Source organism: Colossoma macropomum, unplaced genomic scaffold (genome assembly GCF_904425465.1).
Source record: "Colossoma macropomum unplaced genomic scaffold, Colossoma_macropomum, whole genome shotgun sequence".
Classification (NCBI taxonomy): Eukaryota; Metazoa; Chordata; class Actinopteri; order Characiformes; family Serrasalmidae; genus Colossoma; species Colossoma macropomum.
In genome coordinates this window covers 12,086,883-12,103,642 of record NW_023494808.1, presented here as the reverse complement: position 1 = coordinate 12,103,642, position 16,760 = coordinate 12,086,883, and the positions used below count along the sequence as shown (strand labels likewise).

Below are 16,760 nucleotides of genomic sequence, written 5' to 3'. Positions count from 1 at the left end.
CGGGGCTACGCACCTAAGACTTTCACTCACCTTCGCACCTGTGTAAATGTGATGTGACAGTAAACGTGATTTGATTTGAATGTTGCTGGATACCCCGAAAAGACCCCAAACAAAACAGTAAGCTTTGTGAAATGTGGTGGTTAAGTTGCTTTGGCAGTAGTAGCCTACAGTTTGAGTAGCTGATGTTGGCCGATAATAAACTCAAAGTGTAACACTAGATGCTTCACACTGATACGCAGACGCTTCACGCCACGCAAGCACGAAATCATGCATCGTTGAGCAGAGGCGTTTTTGACTCAACTTCGTACGTTCACCATCATTTTGCCATCTTTACAGTAAACTTTGTTCAGCTTGGTTGCTTCGGTTTCTGCTGTTGTCTAAATTCAGTTCAAACTAGTTGTTGTTTTTAGTTGGCTGAGCTAGTTTTTATTTTAATCCTTTGCGCCCAATGTTTCCAAAAACATGAAGTTTTTTAAATTTCAGTAGTTTTTCAAATTCTTTTCATGTGTAGTTGCACTACTCTTTGTGTATACAGTATGCCTGTTCTCTGGTTCTCTGTGTACCATGGATTTTGTATTTTAGTTGGAAGAAATAAAAAAAATAAAAATTATAAATATATATATATTAATCTACAGCCACACACTGCTAACGTGCTGTCATTAAAAGGCTATAGCACTGTTACCATTATTTAGTGTTATGGCCTTAAATTAGCTGAAGAATGCAGACAGACTTGTTTAGGACTCAAGGATTAGGACTATTGACTTGGGACTCGACTTGAGACTCGCCTTCACCGACTCAGGACTTGACGATCTTGACTCGGGACTTGAGTGTCAAGACTTGAGACTTACTGGTTACTTGCAACTTAGTGACTTGTTCCCACCTCTGTCGTTGAGTTTTAAAGTTTGACGCAATGCAAGCTGCATTCTGCAGTAAGAGGCACTGTAGTGAAAGCTAATGCTTTCCTGCAGTCGACTGACATGGCAGTTTGATGAGTCAACTGCTAAACTGGTTCACATATATATATATAATATATATATATATATATATATATATATATATATATGTGTGTGTTTACACATATTTATACATATATCACTGTTGTCAGAACAAAACCTCTCCATCTCCAAAATGGTAACTTTACAGGAGAAGGAAAAAAAATACTCTACTTTCAGTGTAAGTCAATGGAACCAGACATTATTCCAAGTAATTTTGGCTGGTTTCTTTTGGGGAAACAGGTATTGTCAAATTTAAAAAAAAAATTTGAAAAACGACAAAAATGCAGATACAAGGTTTTCTTCCGACAGCAACGATATATATATATATATATATATATATATATATATATATATATATATATATATATATATATATATATATATAATACATCATTACCTCTTCATTGCATTAAAACAAGTAAAGCTGCGCACTCCTCTGTTGTCCATGTTAGATCCTGTTTACAGACACTTGCAGTAATGCATATTGCATTTATATAAGAATTAATCATCAGCAAAAAAAAACATAATGGTGACTCATCCAGAGTCAGTTCACAAGCTCTGTTGTTAGGTTGAATTTCCCCACTTAAAACTTTCAACACTTAACACAGCTCTTGCAATTTGACAATTGGACTTTCAAATTGAGGTTTCAATATAAAACGGTTCCTCTTTCAGATCTAATTCTGAGGCTGACAGCTTATGCAACCAGTTGCATGTTGCGAGTTGCCTGCAACTTGAACATCACACAAAGCACAATCAAAGTTGAATGCAACACATTCATTTACTCCACTGGTTGGATAAATTAATAGCTTGTATTTTTGATACACCACATCGTTCTAGCTGTATAGTCATCTGCGAGGTGTAATTTACGTTTGCAGCATTTTATCATCTTCGTATATTTTTTCAGCTGTCATTGCTGTTTCTTCTATATCTATATATCTGTCTTTCATCTATCTACAGTTCTTAAATGTACATTTGAGTTCTTTAACTGTTGTATGATAAGCCTTTGAAAATGAATATTTAAGTGTCCATTACAGTCATAGCCCACTTCATCTTGCTCACACATCTTGTCCTAGAAGCACAAAGAGTTCATCAAAAAGCACATCTCACTCTCTCCTTCCCTGAAAATTTCCCACATTTGAATCCCAAATGAATCTGAACTCTGTGTAAAATTAGGAGGCCTTAAAAGAGGAAAAAATTAATCTAGCCACATAAATCACAGTAACAGCAGGCTAGAGAATAAACAGTGTCACAAGCAGTCAACAGCTGTTAGTGTTAGCTGGCTAGTTAATGCAGCTGGTCACAGAAATGCTGGCTTGTTGTTGCGGCTCAGGAAACTGACATAGTTTTAAAAAACTTTGATTGAGTCAAGGGGGTGTCTCTTTTTTAGCCACCCAATAAACCAGCCATGTCAAACTGGGGACCTTCCGGGCCAAAGTGCTGCGGAGATTAGCGTTTACCCTCATCTAACACTGAATTCAGTTCATGAAGTCCTTGCTAATTAGCTGATGAGCTGCATCATGTGTGTTTAATGAGGCAGTGTACTGAAGTCTGTAGTGTTTTGGCCCACAAGGACTGTAGCCTGACACGTGTACAGTAAACCGTCTGCTTTTCTTGTCCACTGATCTGGGGAAACCAGCGTTTAAAAGGATGTCCTTCGCTGTGATCATGGCTGTTTTGATTTCATGAGACAGTTGCAACTGTTTCGAGTAAGTTACAGAACATTTTACTTTATGCAACTCAGGTGCAATTCATGTAGGTTTCAAGCAACTAATGTTGCAAGGAGGTTTCACTGTGTAAAGCCAGACTAAGGGCTAAGAGAGGTTGGAAAATGGTAATGTAAAACTGAATAAAACCACACACACATATATATATATATATATATATATATATATATATATATATATATAATATATATATATATACATATATATATATATGTGTATATATAGGTAGAATGAAGGTGAAAAAAATGAATATACAAGGAAAATGTAGCATATGGGCCCTGTAAGTGTTGTTGGTCTTCATGTTGCGTGACTGCTGGTGTCAGTTTCGAGATTGCTGTATTCTCGTGGGAAATCACACAGCTAACACTGGACTGGAACTGTGTTTGGAGTCATCTGCAGCTCACAGTCTACTCACAGTCCTGTTGTTATTATTGGCAGGATTGCTCTCCCAGCAGGACTCTTAAAGCAGATATTGGCTCACACAATGCTGGCTCTAAACACAGACCCCAGACGACAGGAAGCATTGCAGGAACAGGATAGTTCCAATTCTGGAGGTCAGAGGTCACAGCTAATTATGAAGATCATAATGTTCAGGCTCTTTATTTACTCAACACCCCGTGGTCACCCACTCAAGTAAAAGGTCAAAAACATGGAAACGGCTCTGAGATCAGCTTTATAATTCAGCTTATAGTAGATAAAAGGACGTTTTACAGTGTTTTCAACACTTAGCCCAAAATTAATCAGTGGGCAAAGGGCTAAAACAATCATGGAACTGTGAGTCCTGGCCATCGTACTGTTAAAGAAATAGTTTCAAATATCAGATGTACTTGTTTCCCCCCCCCCTTACCCCAAATGTAGTTGATCAGCCAAGAGACTAATGTAGCTAACAAGCAATGGAAGATTATTCCGTACCCATTAATCTAGCCCAGGGCTCAGCAACATGCGGTTCTGGAGCCCCATGCAGCTCTTTTACTGCCCTGTTGTGGCTCCACAGCAGAATTAGATATTAGGAAAAAATAAAATAATCCTCCTTTGCAGTGAAATAAAGCTCTGCTGATCATTCAAACACAGCTTTAACAATAAATTGTCTTAAACGCTGGACTTAATGTAGCCTACAACTGGTAATTCACCCTTTCACCCTGAAGGTTTGCACGCAGACTGCTGGTCACTATAGCAAGGCAGACAGTCTCACCTAGCTAGTAACTAACGAAAAGGCAAAGAGAAACATCCATAATTCAGAGACAAACTGACTTAATTGTGATTATAATCACTCCAACTGGTTTCCAGATACATTTAATCTGCAGCGAGAAGCTCTTAAACACTAAAAAGTCGCAAAGCTGAAGTCAGCTTCTTGTTTGAATTTTCTCGTTCCACCTTAAATGCTGTAGCAGTTACATTCTGGCCCCTCAGGCAGCATTTAAGGTGGAACGGGAAAATTCGAACAAGAAGGTGGCGAATGAGAAGCTGACTTTAGCCTCGTAAAAAGTCCAACATCGAGAGACAATTTACAAGAAACTATTTTACTTTTGCTGAAAAGTTTCCTGCCAGAGATGTGAGAAAAGCAGCTATAGCTGAGATAAAGCTTGAAGCAGAGCAAAGTAAATCTGCGTTTTCGTTTATATTATTTGAGATATATATATGAGACATATTTACAGCCAAGATGGCAAAATGGCCATAAAATGTTGTGGCTCCCAAAGTGGTTTGATTTTTGTTGAAAGGACAAAATGGCTCTTCTTAAAGTTTGAGTTGCCGACCCCTGATATAGGCCCTGTCACGCAAAAAAAAAAAAAGCTAAGGAAAAAAAAACATGCAAAATTTCCATGTTGTGCTGCAATTATAAATTTTTAAAGTTTAAATATAGAGGAGCTGCTTTTAGAATGATTAATCTGAGCTGAAATATTAGCTGGGTATCTATACAACACTATGAATGACATTTCACTTTAAATCAACTTGTTTCATACCAATAAATAGGGATGCACCAATATGGGAATTGTGGGCCGATACCGATATCCTGTACATTCCCCGTAAACATCAGCTGACGCAGCAATATCCATTTATACCATGTAGAAACTGACGCTAAATCTATCTGCATTAGCATTTCAAAGAAATGTAACATTTATTTGTATAGCGCTACAAATGCAGTAAAACGAATAAAATAGGCCAACTTAAGCAGCGCACAGTCGGCCAGAGCCCAAACATGCGCAAAAACAGAAGCAGCAGGAATCTTGAAGCTGGAAAATCATCTCTGCTGTTTTTATAGATAACAGTGTGTTATACAGTGTCAGAAACCACTTGAGCTCGTTTATTTGAGATCACTTAACAGCGACGTTGTTCTGCTCTTCCGAAATACGAAAACACGTCATCAACTGAAATATAGGTCATCTGGTTGATGGCCATAAGTTTCTTAAGCAGTTATCTTCTGATACCGATATGATTATGATGTCATCGTTCAGATTGATTTATTGGAGGATGTACTGTTTTCATTTTTAATATAATTTTTACAAAACACATCAAGTTGGATTACATCAAATCTATGCATAAATGATTTCGCCGTGCAATATTTGAACCTACAACAGAAGTTCAAAATGCCTTCACCCTATATTTTAAAAAAAAATCTCCCAAAAAAAAAAGAAAGTTTAAAAAAAAACTGATGCCAAAATGACAGCGTTTTGAGTGCGGCTGCTAAACAGAGCTCCTAATCACTGCAGTGTTTGTTCTGAGACGCCCACCCTGACTCTGATTAGTCCACATGATGTCACATGGCTGCTTGCATCACTGCATGGAGCCGGTGTTGCCAGATCGGACAGGTTCCCAACAAATCGGGTGGATTTTGGTTAAATTTGGTGGAGAAATTTATTTAGGCCTATTCCTTTCAGCTACACGGTCATTATTTTTGTGGGTTTTAAAAAAGTATGATGTATCAAAATGTATCAATTGCAATACTTAATAATGTAGCTGAAATTAAAAGGCCTGACTTCCAATCAAAACTTTGACAGACATACATTTTAGTCACTCCTTTTGAGAGGAGGCTGTTGCCCCATCCATCTGTATCATTCACAATTGATATCAGCAGTTAATGTAGCCAGAAGCTTATTATTCATGTCAGGGCTGTATTATTTCATATTACGGTTAAAAAGACCATAGACTGTTTTTGATGTGTCATTTTCTGGGCAGGTTTTTCATGAATTTTGGCAGGTTTTGAAGACATTTTGGCTAAAAAGTATAGAAGCAATCTGGCACCCCTGTGCAGAGCTCCTAGCGGTGCTGAGATGTACACTGAGTTTGTTTTTAAATATGCTTATAACAGCGTGTCAGGCGGTACTTCGATTGCAACATTTATACTTCTTATTCATTGTATTATTTGTGCTTAAACAAACGATGAAAGAATTGCGTAGGTTTTTTGTTGTTTGAAGTATACTGACAGCTTAAGACCCACAATATTAAAGTAGTAAAGCTCTAAAAAGAAAAAATGCTCCAGAAAGTCTTGAGTAACAGCGTCACTGTTACGTAATCTCAAAGTGGCTTCTTACAGTGTATGACTTACTGTTAACTATCAAAATTGACACATAGCTAAAAAACCGCAACAGCAGCCTGAAAACTGTGTGTACTGTACATTTCTTATAGATAACAGCATAAACCACAAGTCTATTTGAGATTACTTAACAACTCATCATGGTTTGAGGCCAGTGTGTGATGATTTAGGTCTGCGGTTAGTGCTAGCAGATGGCTATTAGCTTGCATTATTTGTTAGCTACATTAGCCTCGAAGCGGCAGTTTAAAGCTACAGAAGTGAACTTCACACACTCAACACATCCTGGCTGATTGACTACATATGGGATAAGGGGAGCTTTGTGGAAATTCCTAATAGCATTACTCATCTCTGTGTCTTTTTGGTCAGCTGGAAGAGAGACAGAGCGCTTTCATGGACCTCTGCCGTGTCTAAGCAGCGAAGGTCAACTACAGCTTTGCGCTGGAGGAGCTGATTGAGCTGCTCAGAAACTCGTGTGATTGTTTGTTGTGTTTCATAGTTCTGTGTTGGAGTTTGCCTGATTGTCTCCCGTTGCTCCCTGACCGCTCGGATGTTTCTCATACCGGATCATACTCAAGGGAGGAGCCTGAAGTTTGTTTGTGACTGCTCTGTTGAACCTTCTTGGATGAACCTCTGTGTTCTTTATTATTCTGTTCCAAAACACGAATTGCAACTTCATTCGGCCAAATTATAGGCTGTATTTCAGCTGATCTCGTGGGGTTTGAGCTTGCAAATAAAGAGGGACCAATCAGAGCGGGTTTTGTAGTGCTCACCAAACATTTACATCTTAGTTTTCAAAATGTTTTTAAGACAAATGAGCATGTTTTCTTTGTCAGTTTGCAAAAACAAAGTTTTTCTTTCTAAAAGAGCAAAACATTATTACTTTGAGAAAACTCCAAACGGCACCCTTTTAATCCTCTTGTTGTGATGTCAGCGCTCATCAGCACCCAAACACCTTTGGACCAGAAACGTTTCAACATGTATTTAGGTCAATCTTGCTTTTTATGGAAGACACTTTGATAAACATGAGGTTGAGTTTTGAATCCAAATATACCCAAAGTATTAGCAAAATAAAGTAGTAGGGTGTGAGAGGCCACAGTGATTTCACAAGGTTAAGGGGTGTTGTTAGGCAAGATATAGAAACAGCAGAAAAAAAAAAAAGAAAAATACACATACACACACACACACACACACACGTATATATATATATATATATATATATATATATATATATATATATATATATATATATATATAAAATTTAATTAATTAATAATTGTTACAATAAACAGTTGGCCATTTGCGAAAGTCTTGACTAGTTACTAGTTCCTAGCAGTTACTATTATGTCCATCAAACGTCCAGTTCAGGCCACCTGGTAGCATCTGTAGCACTTGTGCTAAAAGACTAAAAGTTAATGTTAGCACAAAGGAAAATTTAGAAGCACTCAGAGGACTGACATAAATTCAATTGATCATTTGGCAACTGACCGTTAAAGCGGTCAGTTTTTAAAACTGCCAAAATGACAGCGTTTTGAGTGCTGCTAAACAGAGCTCTTAATCACTGCAGTGTTTGTTCGGAGACCCCCGTCCTAACTGTGATTAGACCACATGATGTCACATGGCTGCTTGCATCACTGCATGGAACCAGTGTTGCCAGATCGGACAGGTTCCCAAAAAAAAAGGGTGGATTTTGTTAAATTTGGTGGAGAAATTTATTTAGGCCTATTCATTTCAGCTACGTGGTCATTATTTCTGTGGGGTTTAAAAAAGTATATAAAATGTATCAATTGCAATACTTAATAATGTAGCTGAAATCAAAAGGCCTGAATTCCAATCAAAACTTTGACAGACATACATTTTAGTCACTCCTTTTGAGAGGAGGCTGTTGCCCCATCCATCTGTATCATTCACAATTTATATCAGCAGTTAATGTAGCCAGAAGCCAGAATTGATCATTTGGCAACTGACCATTAAAGCGGTCAGTTTTCATGTCGAATAAAGAGGAGGTTTTAGCAACACAAACTGCCCCTGCAAATGAGCTAATGCTAAGGCTAACACTGAACCTAATCCAGTGCAATGTTAGCCGCTGAGGAGGACTCACTGTTTTGTACACGAGGTCTTTATGCAAACTTTAATTAAACAATTCAAATGATGACATGAGCACAAGATTAAAATGTCTTTTCACACAGTGTTTTAATCACAAATGTGATGCGCAGTCTTGTTTAATTTGATTGATTTATCAAGGTAACTGTCAGCAGCTAATAAAATACGTTTTGCCAGAGTTTTTCAAGCTGTAAGGCGTGTAAGTCATTGTTCTGCATCATTAACTGTTGACTACAGTTGCCAATCAACATAGTCAAAGGCTGTCAAAATTCAGTTAAAGTGTTGATCAGATCGTACAACCGGAAATATCTGCTTTATTACAGTTGTTTCATGTTAGCTTTTGCATTTTTTCCTCTCCGTCAGAACGCCACAGACAGCTCGTCTAACTCGTCCCAGAAGAGGGAGCCCTCCGTGCAGACGCTTGCACCAATCAGCTTCTGTGAGCCGCGGCGACACCACCACTGCATCCTGGGACATTTCTACGAGCCACACAGGCACTCTGACCATTACTTTCTGGACCAGGTCAGTACGTTTCAGTAACCACACGTGTGCTTATTCTCAGTTCTGCCTACCTTTGTATGCAGTTTTATTATATTCCATCTGATTCTGCTCTTCAGGTCTTTTCTATTCCATCCTGTTCTGCTCTATGCAACTATATTCTGTTCTATCATATTCTACGCTATGCAATTCTATTTCATTGCAATTGCATTACTTTTTATGTTGTTCTGCTCTATGCAGTTCTATTTTATATTGCTCTATACTATTAACTATACAATTATTCTCTTCTATTTCGTTCTGTTTGATTCGGTTCTATTCTATAGTTTTGCGTTCTGCTCACTCAGTTTTCTCCTGTGCGTCTGTTTTTTCCTTCCAGACGGCACCCATGTTCCCCCGTCACGTGACCTTCCCTCCAGAGGAGGAAGAGATAGTGCGGATAAATCCGCGCGAGCGTGCCTGGCTAACGGGTTATGAGGACTACCGTCACGCCACCACCGCCACGCGGGACAAACTCCTACTACGCCCCGACCCCACGGACGCTTACGTCACTTTCGCCAAGAGCGAGGCGCCCAAACACGACTATACTTATCCGTACCCACTGGGCGGAGACTCGCGTGACCCGTCACGCAACGGTAAAGTCGGCATCAGTGGTGGCGTGGTCACAGGCCAGCCCACGGCCAAACGGGAGGACAGCAGCCAGCGCCTGCGCTGCATTTACTGCCGGGACGTTTTCAACCCGGCACAAAACCGGCGCGGCCATTGCCAGGAGGCACCAGACACAGTGGACACGTGCATACGCCGCGTGAGCTGCATGTGGTGCGCCGATAGCCTGCTGTACCACTGCATGTCGGACCCAGAGGGCGATTACTCGGACCCATGCTCATGTGACCCTGGCGAGGAACACTTCTGCCTGCGCTGGACGGCTCTATTGGGCCTCTCGCTAATCGCCCCCTGCATGTGCTGCTACGTTCCGCTGCGCGCGTGCCACCGCTGCGCCATAGCGTGCCACTGCTGCGGGGGCCGACACAAAGCCACGGGCTGAGCCACAGCAACTCTTATACACACCAGCAAACAGCCAGGAGCAGAAACGGAAAGGGTGGAGGCAAAAAAATGAAAAAGCCCTATTTAACCTGGATTGGTTTTACCTAGAGAGCTGACCCATCTACGCTCTGCTACAAATACTAGTGCTAGTTTGGAAAGGTTTAATAGAGTGTCCCTTTCAACTTGTAGTGCACAGCTGCTTTTGGTCAAATACGTAAATGTAGAGTGCATTATTAAGTTCAAATGTTATTTATCTTTTATGTGTGTGAAAAGTCACACTGTAACAGCTGATCAGGTGTAGTTCTTTTTGTTGCATACTTGAGCTGTTTTAGGGATAAACATTTGATTGATGCGCGAAGCAGAAAGTTCACCAGGTTCAGCTGTTTTAATGGCGCTAGCTTGTAGCTCTAATCAGGCCTAAACCTTTGGTCTGAACCTGAATACAGCCCAAGAATTTCTATCCAAGACAAACTTGACCTAAACCACATGATCAAGTTTAGAGTCTGAAAATAAAATTCTGTCTGAAACTGACCCAAACCAGCCCATCACCACAGAACAGTGCAGAATAAAATATTTCCATATTTCAGCCTGTAGATAAATTACCATATAGTGACAGTAACAGCCATGATTAGATCACAGCTAAATAGAATAAAAACAGACATTAGCCTTCACCTGTTTAGTCCTAAAACCTTATTTCTTTATGTAGAACATGTTACATACCGCTGTTGTTGTTGCTTTTAAAATAAGTCAATGGAACTGGACTTTTTTCTACGTCATTTTGGGTCATTTTTTGGTCCATTCATCATGAAATTTACATACAATGTAAGGAGCAACAGGCATTTTCAAATTATGTCAAAAACTGAAAAATGGCAAAAAAATTGAATAACTTAAAATGTACTTTCGGAAAAAAAAACAAATTAAATCTAAAGTGCACTAAAGTACACTAAACTCTCCTGAATCAATTTACGGTTATATTGTGTGCCAGAAAAGTGGGCCTCATGGACCTCGGTGCTAAGTTCTGTCAACAACATGAGTGACTCCATTGTGGCAGATTCAAAACTGCTTCAAGGTAACAAAAGCAGAGAGGAGGAATAAAGTACGAAGTAACTAAAGCAGGGAAATGCAGGTAAAATCTCAGTCAGGCTCTGTTGGGTTCAGACAAACATTTTAAGCTACCTAGCAAATTAACGTCATAGCCATGATGGCAAAAACAGAACGCTCAACAATTGATTACTGTGAGCTACAGCATAAAGCATAGGCTTAACGTAGCTCATTTACACATTAAAAGGACTAAAACTGATCTGTCCCAACTGAGTAGCCTTTCAGAATAATTTGAAATGAATAATACAAGCTAGATTGAGGTATTTTGACAAAAAAAAAAACAGTTGTGCGCTACCATTTCTCTCACAAATGACCTTTCAGTCTGGGCGTATTTGAGGAAATTACATGGATACTTTATCCTGAACCAGTCAGGCAATCAAATTCCTTACAAATACGTTACACAACATCCTCTGGTAAAACTAATCCAGCTCCAGTAGTGCTTAAGTGGAGGAGCGCTGGAAACGAAACGGTTGCTGGCAAACTTTTTGTTGGAGCTTTGTTTACGCTGGACATCTCTCCTGGCCTGTTTTTATTCTCTTTTTTTTGTTTTGTTTTGTTTTTTTTTTGTGCCCCTCAGCTTCTATGACATGCATTTTAAAAGATCACAGTAAAGGCATTTATATATTCATTTATATATAATAAAATAATTATATAAATATATAAATACAGGTACTTTTATGTTTTTACAATATTCTGATTTGCTTCCTGTCTGGTTTGTGTTCCATACGAGTGTTTTTGTTGTTTATTTTTGTTTTTGTTTGCTGTTTGTTTTATTGCCCTGGCTTGCCAAACTGACTCTGAGGTGGAACTCTCCTGTCTGAGGCACTTAACACATGTGTGACCATCCCCAGTCTGAACCGACAAATCTGTGCGTGAGTGCGTGTGTGTGCGTGTGTATGTGTGTGCGTGAGTGTGTGTGTGTGTGTGTGTGTGTGTGTGTGTGTGTGTGTGCGTGAGTGTGTGTGTGTGTGTGTGTGTTTGTAAGAATGCAGATAAAAGAATGAATATTTGATTAATGAAGCCAAATCTATGTTTGACTATGTGTAGAGAATAATTGCTGTTTCGAATGTTTGGTTAACATCCAGCCTACATTGCTGTCAAACTGTATAGTAAATGTATGTGTGTGCATTAGTAGGAATGTTTGCAGCCGCATTTACACTGTGTATGTTCGGAATTGAGAAACCAGCCTCAAATTAAAGGAACACTCCAGCGTTTTTCGACCTAATCTCCATCAGCCCCACCTGTAGTAAACGGCTGATTACTGCAGTTAGACGTCATTTAGGTCACTTAGTGAAAGAACAGAAAACCACTTGACCTAAAAGAAGCTGATTGGCGGGGGGTGGCGTTTCCCTCTCAACAAGATCTCCTTTAGTTTGCTTCCACCATAGTTATCCTGTGTTATATATACTTATCGTGCTATAGTTATACATTGGTATATACCACAACGTACCGTCTTTGTTGTTGGCTGGATAAAATATGTGGGTGGGTGGACCGTTTGATTTGACCACACATCTTTGTTTAGCTTGAGAAACTAAGTTGATAGTCCAGTCTTAAAACAAAAGAGGAAAGATGTAGGATCTGTATGAAACACTGTGGCAGGCCACGTCGCCTATTAAAATCGCCAAAAATTCTAGGTTTTATGGCTTACCTTACTGAGTCTGGCTAGCAAACCAAGTCTTTTTTATTAACTCATCAGATTTTGTGTTGTGGATTAACCTCGCCCTCAAAAACAGCTGACATGCAGGCCTCAAAACTTAGCCAGACAGAGCAACAGCAGTCACAGAGGATGAGGTTAACTGTACTATGTCATCGTTATGCTTTTGATGTAGGCCTGTGTGATAATGCTGCGGCGCAGTGATTTCATGCAGATCACGTGGGCAGTAATTATCACCACCCCCTTCTAGAATTCCCCACCTCCCTCATTCACTCTGCCCTGAGGCAGGTGCTTCAGTTTCAGTTTCAGCATCTGGCTTCTATTATAAATGTTTTTCGACTCAACAGTTGTCTGTTATTTTATTATGTATAGAGAAAGACGTCACAATTATTTTGGTAATTGACCATATAAAGGCACGTGCACAGATATACCCTGACGTTTGGGTGGGGGGGGGTGGGTTGAGCCCCTGCCCTTTTGCCCTCAGACTGTGAGGTGCCCTCTTGGTATAAAATAATTGTTTTATGTGTCCATTCTTCAAGGACCGTTTCCCTGAGGCTCAGCTCAGCCTCGGCCTGGGAATAGAGCTAGTGGATCAGCTCAAGTTCCACAATTGCAATTCGGCGCCCCCTCTGGCAAAGCGGTGGTGCCTGCAGAGGTCTTCTCCTCTCAGAAACTTAGATGCATGCATCACCACAGAGCTGGAAATACAATCACAAAGGCACCAATAATCTCTTTAAGAAAGCGTCGCATAGCATAATGTGGTAACTTTGAACAACAATCTAACAAATGAGTGTAAGGACCACTAATAACTTGCTATACCAAGTTTCTCTTATTGTAAAAAGCAGCAATTTATTCCAGGCTCTCTGGAAGTTCACAGCAAGTCGATAGCGGGTAATGTTGCAGGGTTCAAATCTCTGCTCGGGCAGTAATGCTAGTATTTTTGTATGGGGGGAAAACGCTTAACACAATGTTTAGTTTCTTCTGAAACTGTCTCTGTTGATAAGAGTGGTTGTAGTATGTTGTAAATGAAATTAAGTTTGATTCACATTGTCCCTTACACCCTCAAAATGTCGGTGCACAAGCGTGACCTTCGACTACAGACGCAGCACACCGAGATTAGGTTGAAAAACGTGGGAGTAATCTTTTAATTCAATCTATCTACAGGATGAAAAACAAGGTGTCGTTTTTGCCTTTTTGTCTATAAGCACAACACTAAACTTTGACGCATACGAACACTTCTGATAACCTCCTAAGACGCGTGTCCACGTCTCGCAGCCTGAAAATGTCCGACAACTCACAGCCAGTGGGAGGACTGTGGCAATGTTTTGTGACAACAGGGACTGTGAGGTTCTGTACATTATGTCTCTTTCTTTCTTTCTTTCTTTCTCTCTTCCCCTTCTCCATTTCTTTCCCTTCCTTTTCTAGTTCTGTTTCTTGCCAGCTTCTGCAATAAATGTCATTCATTCAGTGTAAGAGAGAGCAAAAAAAAAAAAAGAAAAGAAAATGCAGTTATATTTTTCTAACAATATGGACCCCCTGTTCAAATACAATGAAATATTAAAGAAAAGTGCCTGAACCGTCTGGTCCTGTTACGGTTTTTTGTGTCCACTTGAAAAACATGGAAGGACGTGGCATATCAGCATCAATGGCTATCAGCGTCGGGCTGATGTGAATGAATATGATTAACAGATGCATCTTGAAACACCACTTACCCTCACTGTGACTGTTAGCAGGGTAGTTTTTCCTGTGGGACAGTAGCATCATGGCCTACTTTAGAAGCTCATCTTAAAAAAAAATAGTTCGGCAAAAAAAATCTAATTTTAATCAATGCTTTACTTATCCCAGATGTAACAGCTAGCTGCAGGGCTAAATCATCACACACTGGCCTCAAACCATGATGAGCTGTTAAGTAATCTCAAACAGACTTATTTATGTGGTTTATCCTGTCATCTATGAACAAAACTTTTCTTTAAAAACATCCCCAAAGCGTCTCTCGTCCCTCTCAAAGCACCCAGATCTTCTTTAAGGGCGCACAAACTTGTGGTTGAGAGCACAACATGACTTACTGTGAGCTATGAACATAAACAAAACCTCACCCAGTAGCTGAGCGCTGCAGGCCGCCACTTTAGACAAGAGCTGTGCTAAAATATGATCAGCCATCACGGGCATACGGACGCTACAGATCATATTCACGATTTCTCTTTCATTTTATACATTACTGTTAATAAAGTTTGTGTTTAAAAAAGAAACAAACAAAACCGCGAATGGAATCTAGCATACACATGCCTGAATGACGTGCATTGACACGACACCTGTTGACATGCTTTGGCACGACACCTGTTGTCTAAAACTGTTGTTTTGAGCATTTTTATAGCTCACAGTAAGTCAAATTGTGCTTTAAACCACAACAACAAGTCTGCTCGACCTTAATGAAGACCTGGACGTGGTTTGAGCAGGTTGAGAGATGTTCTGGGGACGTAGTTAAAGAAAAGATTTGGGCGACTATTGACTTCTACACACTTAAAAAAGATAGTTCTTTAACAGTTTAGTAAAGGAAATGGTTCTATTTAGAACCATGAGTTCCATATACAACCATTTCATGCTTAAATGGTTGTTCGCATGGTGAAACGGTCCATCAGACTGTTGGAGAATGTGTTGTACATGGTTCTAAATAGAACCATTTTTGAAAATTGTTCTATATAGCACCAAAAAGGGTTCTTCTACTGTTACAGGCTTGGTGCTGGAATAACAGCAGAAGCCTTTTTGCTGTATAGAGCCATTTTCAACACATTATCAAACTGAAGAAGCATTTCACCATGCAGAGAACCACTGACTTTACTAAAGAACCCATGAAGAACCATCTTTTTTTAAGTGTGCCGTTTTTGTTTTGTTAGCAATGCTAGCCATAGTACCGGTTTTAACTAGAGAATCTGACACCAAAAACGTCTTGGCTAATTGACTACACGTGGGGTCAGTGTACAACTGTGTAAACTTGACTTCTCACCAAACCATTTAGTTGAGTGAAGTGCTTCAATAGCACATTTTAAAGCTTAGTAGTTCTAAAGAAGAAATATTGGTTTCAACATTGGAAAAAAAGTGGTATTGTGCCTTCGGTACGTCTAACAGATTTATTTATTTTTTTTTACATTATACACTAACGTAATGTATAGTCTTTACTATATGATGTACGTTTGTAGTTCATTTTGTATTGCTGCTTTTCAGACTGTATTCTGAGTTTGGCAACGATACTGAGAATAAGAAAGCAGCAGCGTATGCGTGTGGGACAGAAATCGTTGGCCTTTCTGCCTGGCTGCTCTCACTTCCTGTCATAATGCAGAAACCCATACATGGATCGTGCATGATAAGGCCCAAGGGTGTGTGTGTGTATGTACTGTTGCGCATACTAGCAGAGTAGCATGTCCCACATTAAAACACTGCAGCATGTCCCGATCAGCTGTTTTGCAAATGTGTGCATGTACACATCTGAGATACACTCCAACAGCTTGTGTATATACACTTTCTGTCCAAAAGTATCCAGACATTCCTTCTAATTAATGAATTCAGCTACGTTAAGGTGCACCCACTGCTGACACGGATGTTCACACAACTTTTAAAATCTCTCTAAATCCCTCTAGAGGGATATAAAGCCCCCCCAGCACTGGCCTGTGGAGCAGTGGAACTGTGTTCTCTGGAGTGATGGAGCTCCATCTAACACCTTTGGGATGAGTTGGAGTGATCCAGAACTAATTATCCAACATCAATACCTGACCTCACTAATGTTCTCGTGGCTGAATGCAATCAAATCCTCACAGCAATGTTCTAACATCTAGTGTAAAGCCTTTCCAGAAGAGTAGAGGCTGTTACTGCAGCAAAAGAGGACAAACTCTCTACAAAGACACTGGATTTCAGACAAAACGCTGGATGCCAAATGTAAGTTACTGTGAGGTGCTGTTCTACACTTTTTGGATGGTTTTGGTCTGAAACAAAATGATAAACCTCAAAGTGAGAGGTGGATCACAAAGCTGCACAGATGCTGTCACCAAAATAGCAAAAAGAAATGAGCAACTAAATGGTAATGATTAAAATGTAAATTCCTGTTCCCACTAATATACAAC

The 16,760-nt window shown here is 39.7% G+C and overlaps 1 protein-coding gene across 1 annotated transcript in view; it reads left to right on the top strand.

The window, feature by feature from the left end:
* The window catches only part of spred2a (sprouty related EVH1 domain containing 2a), a 40,127-nt gene extending 25,906 nt beyond the window's left edge, over nucleotides 1-14,221 (top strand). The window contains exons 5-6 of the mRNA XM_036557327.1: nucleotides 8,715-8,873; nucleotides 9,226-14,221. Coding sequence (XP_036413220.1) covers nucleotides 8,715-8,873; nucleotides 9,226-9,891 — 825 coding nt within the window. The 3' untranslated portion in view covers nucleotides 9,892-14,221. The remainder of the gene's footprint in view (nucleotides 1-8,714; nucleotides 8,874-9,225) is intronic.
* Nucleotides 14,222-16,760: the final 2,539 nt, after the last annotated feature.